At 36.1% G+C, this 12206-nt stretch overlaps 1 protein-coding gene across 6 annotated transcripts in view; it reads right to left on the bottom strand.

The window, feature by feature from the left end:
* The window catches only part of ADGRG6 (adhesion G protein-coupled receptor G6), a 134448-nt gene that overhangs the window by 24376 nt on the left and 97866 nt on the right, over window positions 1-12206 (bottom strand). For all 6 annotated transcript variants that reach the window (XM_008006833.3, XM_038000808.2, XM_008006835.3 and 3 more), the window contains 6 exons: window positions 11149-11268; window positions 9628-9673; window positions 8136-8242; window positions 4440-4567; window positions 3495-3763; window positions 2200-2296 (listed from right to left, as the gene is read on the bottom strand). In XM_008006833.3, the coding sequence (XP_008005024.1) occupies window positions 2200-2296; window positions 3495-3763; window positions 4440-4567; window positions 8136-8242; window positions 9628-9673; window positions 11149-11268 (767 nt within the window). The remainder of the gene's footprint in view (window positions 1-2199; window positions 2297-3494; window positions 3764-4439; window positions 4568-8135; window positions 8243-9627; window positions 9674-11148; window positions 11269-12206) is intronic.

The following is a 12206-nucleotide window of genomic DNA, read 5'->3' as shown; positions in this document are numbered from 1 at the left end:
AAAACACTTTGGTTGACTTGCTCCAAGCCATGTCTAACTTCCTTTTCTCTTGGGTGCCTGTACACTAAGAAGGGGAAATTTAAAAACTCATTTTTGGTCTCCTTTGTATTTAAGGAGTGGCCGTATGACATCGTTTTATAAAGTGATACGAAAGTAGAAGTCTGCCAAAGGATTTTTGGGAGAGCTATTACTGGTAGACTCAACTGGCAAGGCCCTTATTCCTTCTTCCTGCTTCAAATGTGCAAGTGAGCTATGGAGCTGCAGCCAGCATCTTCTGTCCAGTGACACAGTGGTCAAGCCACCTGCAGAGTTGTTGGCCCTGACATTTTTAGCCACAAAATAAATACCAGTGATTGCCACTACCGTGTTTCTTGTCATGTGCAGAGTAAACTCCTACTCACTTAAGTCACAACTAGTTGTGAGTTTGTTACTGTGGTAAAATAATTGCTACTAATATCATTGCTGTAGATGAGGCAAGACCTTATTATAATTGAGATTAATATACAGATGCTTGTCATGCACAATTACGTAGCTTACAATGATTACAAAACATCCTAGTGATATGGAGAAGAAGATACTTGATACTTAGAATATATAGACTGGATAGTAGATGAAAGAAATTTTAAAACTGTATGATATGCAAAGTTGTCAGATAATACAATTTGCAGATGTCCTAGTGCCTAATCAATTCTATGGAAATTCTGAAGACAGTTCGAAAATTGGATAAATGATTTAAAGCAATTACACTCATATTGAAATTCTAGTAATTCATCTTGAAATTCTAGCACAAATGGTTATTATTCTGGGCCATGTCTTCCACGTTGGAACATAATCTCCACAAAGGCAAAAGCTGTCCTGCACATCTTTGAATTCTAGAAACTAACATGATTCTTGCATACAGTAAATTATCAACGAATGAAATTTCCTAATGGTATAGTAGTTTACTAAACGGTACTTTAAAGTTCTGAATGAGTTGATGAATGTACTTCTAAATTCTTTCATTTAGAAATTATTTATTGATTTCTACTTTTAATGTATGTTGTTATAAATGCCCCTGAAACAATACAGATTGTCCGTAGAGCTAACATTTCTTTTACACATAGAAGTTCTTCTAAAATTCTGGAATTCCTGACCTAACCCCATTATTTTTCCCTAGTTCTTGTGGGGTCTTTCGAGTGCCACTTTACAAATATATGAGAAGGGAAGACTGTGAAGGAATGGGACAGAGATTGGATAAGTGATGTAAGCGGGTTTGTTTGTTTTTAAGATGGAGTCTCACTCTGTCGCCCAGGCTGGAGTGCATGGCACGATCTCAGTTCACTGCAACTTCTGCCTCCCAGATTCAAACGATTCTCCTGCTTTAGCCTCCCGAGCAGTAGCTGGGATTACAGGCGTGTACCACCATGACCAGTTAATTTTTGTATTTTTAGTAAAGATGGGATTTTGCCATGTTGACCAGGCTGGTCTCGAACTTCTGACCTCAGGTGATCCACCCAGGTTGGCCTCCTAAAGTGCTGGGATTACAGGGGTGAGCCACTGCGTCCAGCTGTTGTAAATGTTATCCATCCATGAAATGTGCACAGATATGTGGCATTGTGGGTCCCATTTCAGAAATAGGCTCTTTATTCATTCAGTAATTTTTTCAATCAACATATATTTAATTGAGTACCCATGGTGGATTAATAAAGTATGAGAGCAGTAACTGCCCAAACTGAACAATACAAAAACCTCAATCTCAATGATCTCACAATCTGAAAAGAACTTTCAAAATTGTTTAAGAACTTGCTGATCTCTCCATTCTCTAAATTTCGACATAACATTCCCATTGGCATTGAATCATTCACTCTCTGTCTGATACTGCTATTTAACTCTCCTGAAGATGTGGGTGAGTCTGAGGAGGTGAGAGTGTTATGAAATCTTCTGAAATAGAATGGGTCTTCCGAGGCTAAAAAAACAGAGTCTTAGGCATTTTCTCAATTCTTCCATATGACAGAGTACAATATTAATACGAAAAAGTGTCTCAAACATTTCAGGGCATTCAACTGAATTAATCTGTGGTGTAGCAGAGACTTTGGCAGTCATGCGAATAAACATTAACCTTTTAAAATGAAAGCCCTGTTATTGGCATGGAAATTAACTAATGCTAAATTTCAGGAAACAAAGGATATCTACTCATCACAAAAAGTTTTTATTACTTACAATTCATCACCTTTTTCTTTCCCGTAACTTTCTTTTCCATAGACTTCATTTTTGTTTCTGCTCGCTAGAACAATTGACACCACTAAAGCAGGCAAACCTGTTAGAAAAACACCATGACACAAACTCTTTTGAAGCGTCTGAAACTGCTTCATAAGATGGCTAATGAAATGTAAAGAACAGAGATGAAAAGAAGAGAAATGCAAGCAAGTCAACATTCCATATCCCAGATTCAAACTTCTTAGAAATGGCAACTTGGTTAACAACATAATCGCCTCCTTGGGGTTCAATGTCCAACTCTAACTGGCAACAATCCAAACCTACTCTTAAATGACAGATATTTAAATAAAATTCTGTTTGCTTAGTGGGACTCACTAGAAAACCAGAACCTGATTTGTATCAAATCTAGCACTAGTGAATGTGGTTTCATTAATTAAGACTGGCAGAGTTTAGGCAGACAAGGTCATTATAGCCTATTCTGCCTCCTTCTATGTAAAGAAAACTCTTTAGAAAAAGTGGAGGAAAAGCAAAGGGGTTATAAAGTCTTTGTAGCCTTCTCTCTCCAGAGATTAAGTATTTCCATGTATATTTCAGTGGGGAAATTCTATGGCAGGCGTGCCAGGTCTCCAAAGAGTGTGCTTATTGCCTCCTGAGGTGGTTTTGAAGGTCTTGAAAATCTCTCTCACTTTTATATTTCCATCTGAAACAGACCTGTGAGAAAGCTCTAAAATGCCTGACTCAATATGAAACTTCCAAAAACAAAGGAGCACAACAGAAGATCTCAGACAGGTTAATTCAACCACCTATGTCTGACTGAGGACTCATGTTATTACAAAACGTTCAAGGCAATAATCCTGTAAGTATTCTGGTTGCACACGCAAGAACAACATTCTTTCTCTGGTTTCCAAGACATAGGCATGTGTCTGGGGATGAGTGTAACTAGCCGTCTGAGCTGGCCTTTGTATTTTAAAGCATCATGGGAAAGACACCACTGTCTGCCAGCTGCTTCTTCAGACTTGGGTGGGCTGGCTCTGGGCTCAGGAAATAAGTTTGTGGTGACTCAGGAGTGAGGGCTTTTCCTTTACTCGTGTATATAGTGAGTGCTGTTGATGAGTTTTAAAAAATAAAGTTGTGAAGATGTCCCTTCCTTAGGCTATGTATAGCTAGTCCATGGCATTCACAATTTTGAGGTTCCTCTTAATGGTGCTATTTTTTTTTTTAAATAAGAATTTTTCCTATGAGAGTCTGGTAATTTTCATGAGGGAAAAACAAAGCCAAAAAAAATTGAAGAGGCTTACCCCAGCCAATGATGCAGAATTTTAGAATGTATCGGCGAATGTAAGTGTTAAATACTTTAACTAGAGCAATGTACATGTGAATTGCTTCTAGCCCCATCCAGGTAAAGGTTGCCAGAAGGAAGAAATGCAACAGGACTGCAACAGCAATGCAAAGTCCATCCACATTGAAGGAGGTGATCCAGCCATCTAGGAGGAAGAGGAGATTCAGGAACAGCAGGGCTGCACTCAGGTTCATCAAGATTTTGGAGGGATAATCCCTTCGCAATTTCCTAAAAAATGAAAAAAGGAATCTATGACAGAACTAATACTGTATATCAATCTTTTAAGCACAGACCTGTATAAATTCATATCTTACACAACCCTGCAATAAGATAGGTAGCACCACCTTTCTGATGTGGTTCTGCCAAAAGGAGGGGCTAAGGATATTTATGAGTATTTGGCAAGTTATAAAGACTTTAAAAATATTAATTTACTTCAAAATTATTTTCAATTGTTTATACAATTCCCAGTTGGGTTTCAACAGAATTTTTTTTAATCCAGGAAAAATTCTAGAGTTATAAGAATGACATTTTTATTAAAATATAATTTCCTTAAATTATTTGAACCTTCTTGATTTCTAATGAGTTAAGGATCTTAAAAAAATTGTTTCATAAAACAAATGCTTTCATGTTTTGCAACACAGAAAGCACCTTATATAATTTTTACTTACACAAATGTTAATCATTTCTAACAGATTCAAATGCATTTTTTAAATAGAAATACAGTAATTATAAATTAAAATTCTATAGCTAGAAAATTCATGTTGCATAATATATTTTATGAGAAATATGAACATTAGCATTGAACCACCCTACAGTGTATAAATGTTTTTCAAAGCCGAGGCAATTTTCTTATTCACATTTGGAACAGTTAGCAAAGGGTTTGGCAGATTAAAAAAATACTTACTCAAAAGCAACATATGTCAGGAGAGTTGCTGCTGAAAAAATAGCAGATATTCCACACCCAATATAGCTGATGAAAGTGAGGACTTTAGTGTTTCTTGCATCTAACTGTGAGGCACTTCTTGGAAGGTCCTACATAAAACATGGGAAGCAGCTGTAAGAATCTCTCTTCTCATGAGAATGGTTCTGTTTCACCAGAAAGTTCACTGTTAACATTAGAGCAGCTTACTCTCAGGGACTAAAACCAACAGTGTAAATCAATATTAAAATTCCCATTTATTACATTATTTTCAATCAATAAATAAAAGAAAAAAAAGAAGCATTACTTCTGTAAGCGGTTACACATTGTTTTTCATCATTACCTTCTTTCCCAAGCTTTTTGCACACCGGTATAACCTGAAGATCAAAACCACCAGGACCGTCAACAGAAACTGGAGAGGAGATGGTTGCCTTGCATAATAAACCATCAGGCCTATTCCTAACAATTGCAGGGCTTGGGGCACCAGTTCAAATGGAGACCCTGGTAGTCTATACGGTCAAACTCTCAAGCCTTTAGGTTCCTTGCCAGGTAGTGAGTAGCTCAGCCAGAGGCTGTGCTGGTGCTGTGACTGCCATGCTCTACAGGTGGTGCAGAGGCTCCTAATCCTGGTCATTTCAATGCTTGGTATGTATGAGGTGGGACAGTCTTTATTTTCATAAATGAGATGCCACTAAGAGTTTTGGGGGTCATAGACTTTTTTATTCCTATAGTACTGAAAGGATATAATTTAAATTGTTCGGAGCTGTTGTGGAGTGGAAAGAAGTAAATACTTTCCAGTGTATTAATATAAAGTATTAATTTCAATGTGCTAAGGGAGACTTACAAAGTCTGGACTTGGTAGGAAAATCTTTCTCCTTAAATGGGGGATTGGGATAGGAATAAATCTTGAGGTAAGACCAATCACTCAATCCTGGTTGGAGGAGAAAGGTACCTCCATTATATAGATGTTCAAAAATAGAGTGTTCTTAGAGAAGGGATGTATTGAATATCTAGTGTAAATTTTACGTTTTAAATTATGGAGAAAATGTTTATGATTTTTCCTTCTATATGTGAATTGTCTTTAATTTTCATCGAAATGCCAATAAAATCTGCTACTCACACACAGGCCTTAAGTTGTGTGTGTGTGTGTGTGTGTGTGTGTGTGTGTGTGTGAGAGAGAGAGAGAGAGAGAGAGAGAGGGAGAGAGAAAGAAATGTGCGTTAGTCTCACGTTTCACTGATGCAGTGAAGAACAGGTACAGTATCTCTGCGACATCAAGCAATGTACAAAGTGATGGAATTCAGCAGAAGCAAAGGCTCAGAGTCTGAGGGGGCTTCCCCTATCTTCTTATCCCAGGAATCCCTTAAAACACTGGGAGAACACGGGACACCCAAGGTACATGGGATGGGGTTTGAGTCGGTGCCACTTGACTCACAGATAGGCTACCTCAACCAATGATTCATCAGCCCAGAGAGATGAATCATGGTTTTGAGATATTGCCAAGTGATGTGTCACAAATCCTTGAAAAACCTATGACTTGCAAATCACAATTAAATCCAGAATTTCAAATAGAAACTAAATAAGGCTGTTTATTGATACAGATTTATACACAATTTCATGTTGTTTTGTTCTTTTAGAGAATGAAAATATGAAAACTTTTATTATATAGCCAATATGAAAATGTACTAATCTTCATGAAAGCCAGTTTTAGTATAAAGAACTGTAGCGGAAGACATTAAATTCTGAAAATATTTGTAGATCAGAAGATGTAATTATAGGTATGAGGTGCACTGTTTTAGCATCTCATATGGTGAATTGGTGAATGTGTCATGGGACAATGCAGACTCTGGGAGTATCTTATACAAGTGAATAAAGAGTTTCTAAGTCAAGAAAAACTCTTAACAAAATCTTGCTGGTCTGGAAAAACTGAAAAGAGAACAACACCAAAAGGGATACATTCTGAAAAGATTTTCTACCAGCAATTTTTAATATTACAAAAACAGACAAGGTGGAAAATGGAAAGATAGCATGAACGATGCTTATCTTCATATATATACATATACATAAAATTAACCATTCGATCAGATGGCAGCAGAAAAAAAAATACGTAATTACAAACTCATAATACAATTCAGACAATATATGAAGGAACTGGCCATGTGAAGTCATGGGCAGGCAAACTCTGGCTGCATATAAATCATCTCTGAAGACTAAATTTTGTTACGGTTATCTATTTAATATTAGACTTACAACATGCACACAGTTGAAATATTTAAATGAATTAAGCTAAAGCTTACATAGCTGAATGAGTGATCATGAAAAATAAGTGGTCTCTGAAAGAATGTCTGCTATCACTTTTGCAGAAAGAGAACATGGAAGGAAACGGAACTTTCTTTTATAATTACTTAAGGAAAACATGCAACAGTTAATTGTTCATTTTCATGCTTTGGCAGCAAAAGCAAAATACTTGTATTTAGATAGTTAAAAAGGTATCTTTTATAATTCGTCACCTTTTTAAATGACTTGTTCTTATACCACAGAGCATTTATGTACTTGATTGTCAGGAAAATTACAACTTGCAAGGTTGCCATGACAATGGCCATTTACATAGGCTGACTAGATTCATGAGCCAAATACTACATCCCACAGATCCTCACGGCTTCCTCCCAGTCCCCACAGGAAGAACAGTGCAGGATTTAAAGGCGGGAATAAACAAAACCTGACGTCTGTGATTCTAATTTGAAAAGCTTTGTTGCCTCAGCTTACATTACTCCTATCTCCTATTAAAAAACAAATGTGGTTTGGTCCCTTTATGAAAACCATACAGAAATAAAGGCTATGCTACAACCCAGAGTGTACCTTAAAGACCAGAAAAGTGTCTGCAAAATCACAAGTATACCAGATAAAAGGTAAAGGTATAAATCTATGGATAAGTTCAAACAAGTCGCTGGATGTGTGGTGCATCTTAAAATTTGGTGAGATAAGAAAAATACAATGATGCAATCTAATTTTTGTTTAAAACTGTATGACAAGCTGGCTAATAAGATAAAACAGGAGCGTGGAAGAAGGAAGGAAAGAATGATACAGAGGCCTAAGAGTGACAGAAACATCATAACCATCATCTCTCTTGCAGCTCTGAAGTCTCCATTCTAACCCTAGTCACTAGTCTGTCCTAACAAACTGCAATCTCTAGGAGGGAGATCACGTGGTGCAGTACCAGGTACAAAGTAACGTTCAAATACATTGAGTGAGTGATAACATAAGAAAATTTTTTTTTGATCACACTATTCACAATTCCCTTCCATGTTAGGAATACCCAGTATTTTCTTCTTTAACTTTCTCTCCTTCCCCCACTTGTCTCCCTGTCCACCTCCTTGATACTGTTTCTCTCTTAATTAAAAAGTTTCATGGGGATTTTCATGTTTCTGAGATTATTTATCATCACTGTTAATGCTACAGGATAAAAAAAGGGAGAAAGTTCTTTTCTATAATTACTTTCACGTATTTTTAATATGTGATCTTTGCTAATTAGATTCTTTATTAAGAATTAAGATTCATGGTACAGATGAAAACTAATCAGGAAATAATTCCCAAAATACATAATCTAAAAATACATACAAAAAGGAGTATTCCATCTACAGTTATAGCATGTCAAAATGAGCTTAGAAATCCCCCCCTTACCATCAGAACTCCAAAATGTGTGAAGTGGTTACACAGACAGACCGTCTCACTTGCATCTGAATCTCTGTGTGCAACACATCCTGACGTGTTCCATCCTCCAAAACTTTCTGTTGAAGGAATCAACAAATGGTGTGAAAACAACAGGTCAGTGTCTTCTCTATAATGGATGAGACCTTCTATAGAGAAATTTGCCTCAGTCTCTTCTGCCATATAGAGTTTATCTATAAAATGGATACCATTATGAAAGCTTTCAATGCTTAGAATAATTTGGATTCCTACAATCGTCAAATGTTAGTTCTGGGTGGGCAGTTAGAGGTGATCTAATCAGTGGGTTCAAACTCGAGAGTTCCACAAATGCTTGATTCAAGTTTAATTTTTAACATATTTTAAAATGAACTTCCATATAAAAAATACTCCTCTTCGAATACATTACACACTAATGAACCAACGATTTTTTTCTGAGGGTTAATCTACATTTTCGTGAAGACATAATAACAAAGAAGGTTTGCTTTCTTGGAATGTGCTATTTATGTACACAGCAATCATTACTGGTGGTAACTGACAGTAAATGGCTTGAACCCACCTTATCTGACTTTTATGGTATAAAACGGAATATGAGCAACACATATTGTCAATGTATTGAATCCTTTTATTTAAAAAAGATTTTAAGATATAAAGTGATACTTTTAACTATGCAAATGAGTAAAGATCTTCTCAAAATTATGCAACTAAACCCCTCCACCAAAAAATACCTGTCTTGCTGTGACAAGGACTATCAAAAAAAGTTTTCACCCTTTTCAGGCTGTTTTCATCAGCAAAGCAGCCTGCATTGATATCAGAATGAATCTGTCCACAATAATCCTCACAAGGGGACAAACAGAAGAGGCTTCTTTATTTGTACTTCCTTTCAAAGAGATTTCAACACCTTATGCCTACTGATTGATTCATCCCTTAATTTTGCCTTCCTTTCTTGATTGTCAAATCTAATGCTGCAGGCTGTTCATCTCTTTCAAGTAATACATGTCCATTATAACCATTTCTATATTTACATTCCTTTAGTCAGCTTCTCACCTCCCTCATAACTAGAGGTCTGGAAGCTGGATTTTAAATTGTCTGCCTTACACATATCAAACAGTCTCCTCAAATGTGTCTTAGAAGAATGAGATTAAGTGCGCGTCTACTTTCGTCAAAAGTAGCAATAAAATTGTATGCTGTATTTTACAAATAACTGATGTTAAAGAGGCTGTTCAATTGAAAAAATGAAAGAGAACACAGTAAAGTCTGCCTATTTCTTCTTGCAATGACTAAAAAGTTACAAAAATTAGAACTGACTTTCCAAGCTACCTAAACTAACTTTGTAACTCATTTGCCATTTACACTTACATTGTGACTCACTCTGGTTTGGGGTGGAATTAAAGGAAATGGGGGTGTCTAACAATGTTTAAAATTCAGTTGTTATCTATATTAAGACAACCAGTATTTTAAAACTTACTGTTTTTGTTCAGATCCCAGAAGGCACAGATGGGATGATGCACTTCCTATATTAACACAAGAATAAACATGTGAAATTGTGTTTAAAATGCCATGATTTAAATATGGCAAAAAAACAAAAACACAAAGGGTTTCACAAAGAAATAGATTAGTATTAACATGCCAATTCAACCTAAAAATGTCAGGCAGGATCTTCTTCTCTCCCATAGAGAATTCAAGCAAAAATCAACTCTAACCTCATGAGGAATCACACTAACTACTCATTTATCTGTAGGTTACTACAAATGTCCCATCATTAAATATATTGATTCTACTCTCATTCTTAGCATTTAGAAAAGCTCTTGATACTAAAATTTCACATCATCTTCAAAATTCTCCTTTATGTCTGGGTATTTACATAAACAAATTGAAAACAAGGATACCTTGTTTTCAAGGAGATACCTGTATACATACAATGAAATACTCTTCAGCCTTAAAAAGGAAGTCAATTCTGACAGATGCTACAACATGGATAAACCTTGAAGACATTGTGCCATGAAATAAGCTAGTCACAAAGGACAAACACTATATGTCTCCACTTATATGAGGTATTTAGAGTAGTGAAATTAAGAGACAGAAAGTAGGATGACGATTGCCAGTTGCTATTGAAAGGAGAGAAGAGGGAATGGGTATTTAATGGGAGAACAGTTTCAGCTGGGGAGATGGATAGTGGTCACGGTTGCATAACAATGTGAACACAATGCTATCGAACTGTACACTTAAAAATGATTAAGATGATACATTTCATATTATGCACATTGCACAATTTTTAAAAATCTTCCTTCATGAATGAAAGGGCTGAAACAAAGGACGCCAAAGTGTTGAACACAGAAGTCTAAGACGGTTCGTGATACAGGAGGCTAGATCTTAGGTGACTTGGCTTTCAATCCTCAGCGCACTCATTTCCGGCCTGCCTTCCTGCCTATCTAATACATGGCAGAATCATGATGACGGCCCTTTAGAAAAGTGAGAAAAACCTGTTCTTGGGCCATCTGGGACAATAAAGAACTTCCATCTAATTTTATGAAACAAACAGATGACAAGGGTAATGAAGCAACAAGAAAAGCAACACTTGCAAAGACTAAACAACTGCTAATCTCTCAAAAAATAAGTCCACCCTCCCCTGTTTCTTTCATACACAGAAAAACAAAGAAACAACAATACCTCTATTGGCAGAATTGTGCAACTACATCTGCATCTAATTTATTTGAAGCAATATATGTTGTATCTTAAAAAAAGAAGTCCTTCTCTTCACTTCCCTTCTCTTTCTGATTATTGAGTCCTAGATAAAACTAACTTCTCCAGCTGCTTCAATTTACTGTGACTTTAAAGCACTACCTGACCAGTTGTTCTCTCTTTATGGAAAACTGGGTCCTACTCCACAAAAAAGGGTCAGTTACTTTTTAACATGTAGAAAAAAAGGCCCCATTAGTATCTTAAATAGTCCACCTCTCTCCAAATGCTATTGGGAGCATTTTCTTACCTGAGTTCTTGTATGTTTGATTTTTATTTGAACAGGATCCTTCAGATTCTGGATAGTAATGTTTCCAATACTGCACGCCATCACATAACTCACTAAGGTTTTTCTTTGGGGTCCTACATCCTTTTAAAGAAAAAAAAAATCGCGTGTATCAGTCAGAAGTACACACTTTTATTTTAGTTTGGTGTTCCAAAATAAGCAAACTGTCAGTAATTTTTACACTTAAGATCTTCAGTTCTAGAACATCCTGTTTATCACATCAAGTTGCTGGCTTTCCTGAAGGAGGTTTGCTACTTCCCTTATTATAATAAATACATTGAGGGAATGCTGGGAGCCAATATTGTAAGACTGAGTTCATAAAACTACATTCTTGATTGTGGTGACTGATGTCAGCCAGTTAACATCTGAAACAATGCAGACTCATAAATAATATAAACTCATAAAAAGCTGTGAAACAATTAGATCATTTCCCTACTCCAGAAAATAGATGCTGTTTTCTTTCAGAGAAGTATAAAGAAAATATGGTGTGAAAAATAAAAAGCAATACATCTTTCACATCCATGCCAACAGCTTGACATGTTTACTAACTTATACCTAAAAGTAATACTGGATTCAAGTCCCATCCAGGACATCTACCTTCTTCTCTGATTGTTTCCTTGCCAGCATCTGCGGGTTTCATTAAGGAATAAGGCTGTCAGGAAATCAAATCTGTCCCATAAAATGGTTTAGACCAATAAGCGTTCTATTCAGCAAGTTAATCTCTATTTTTTTCTTTCCCTTGTATTTCTTGTCAAATCTCCTGAATTTCTCTTTATATCATAGCTTACAAATCAGTTGTTCTGGAATAATCACAAGATAAATTCTAAATAAAATTCAGCATCCAGAATATAGCTTTTTACTAATTTTGTGTGGTGGTCACTATTAAACTCAGCTATTAAATAGCGATACTCAGCCTTTCAGTAAAACACAAAACAACACCATCGTAGCTTGCCCTCTATGATAGAGGAGCACCACAGAATCTTTAACTTTTTTTCATTCTCCAGTAAATTAACTTTAGAAAC

Source organism: Chlorocebus sabaeus, chromosome 13 (genome assembly GCF_047675955.1).
Source record: "Chlorocebus sabaeus isolate Y175 chromosome 13, mChlSab1.0.hap1, whole genome shotgun sequence".
NCBI lineage: Eukaryota > Metazoa > Chordata > Mammalia > Primates > Cercopithecidae > Chlorocebus > Chlorocebus sabaeus.
This window is presented reverse-complemented; position numbering and strand designations above follow the sequence as displayed.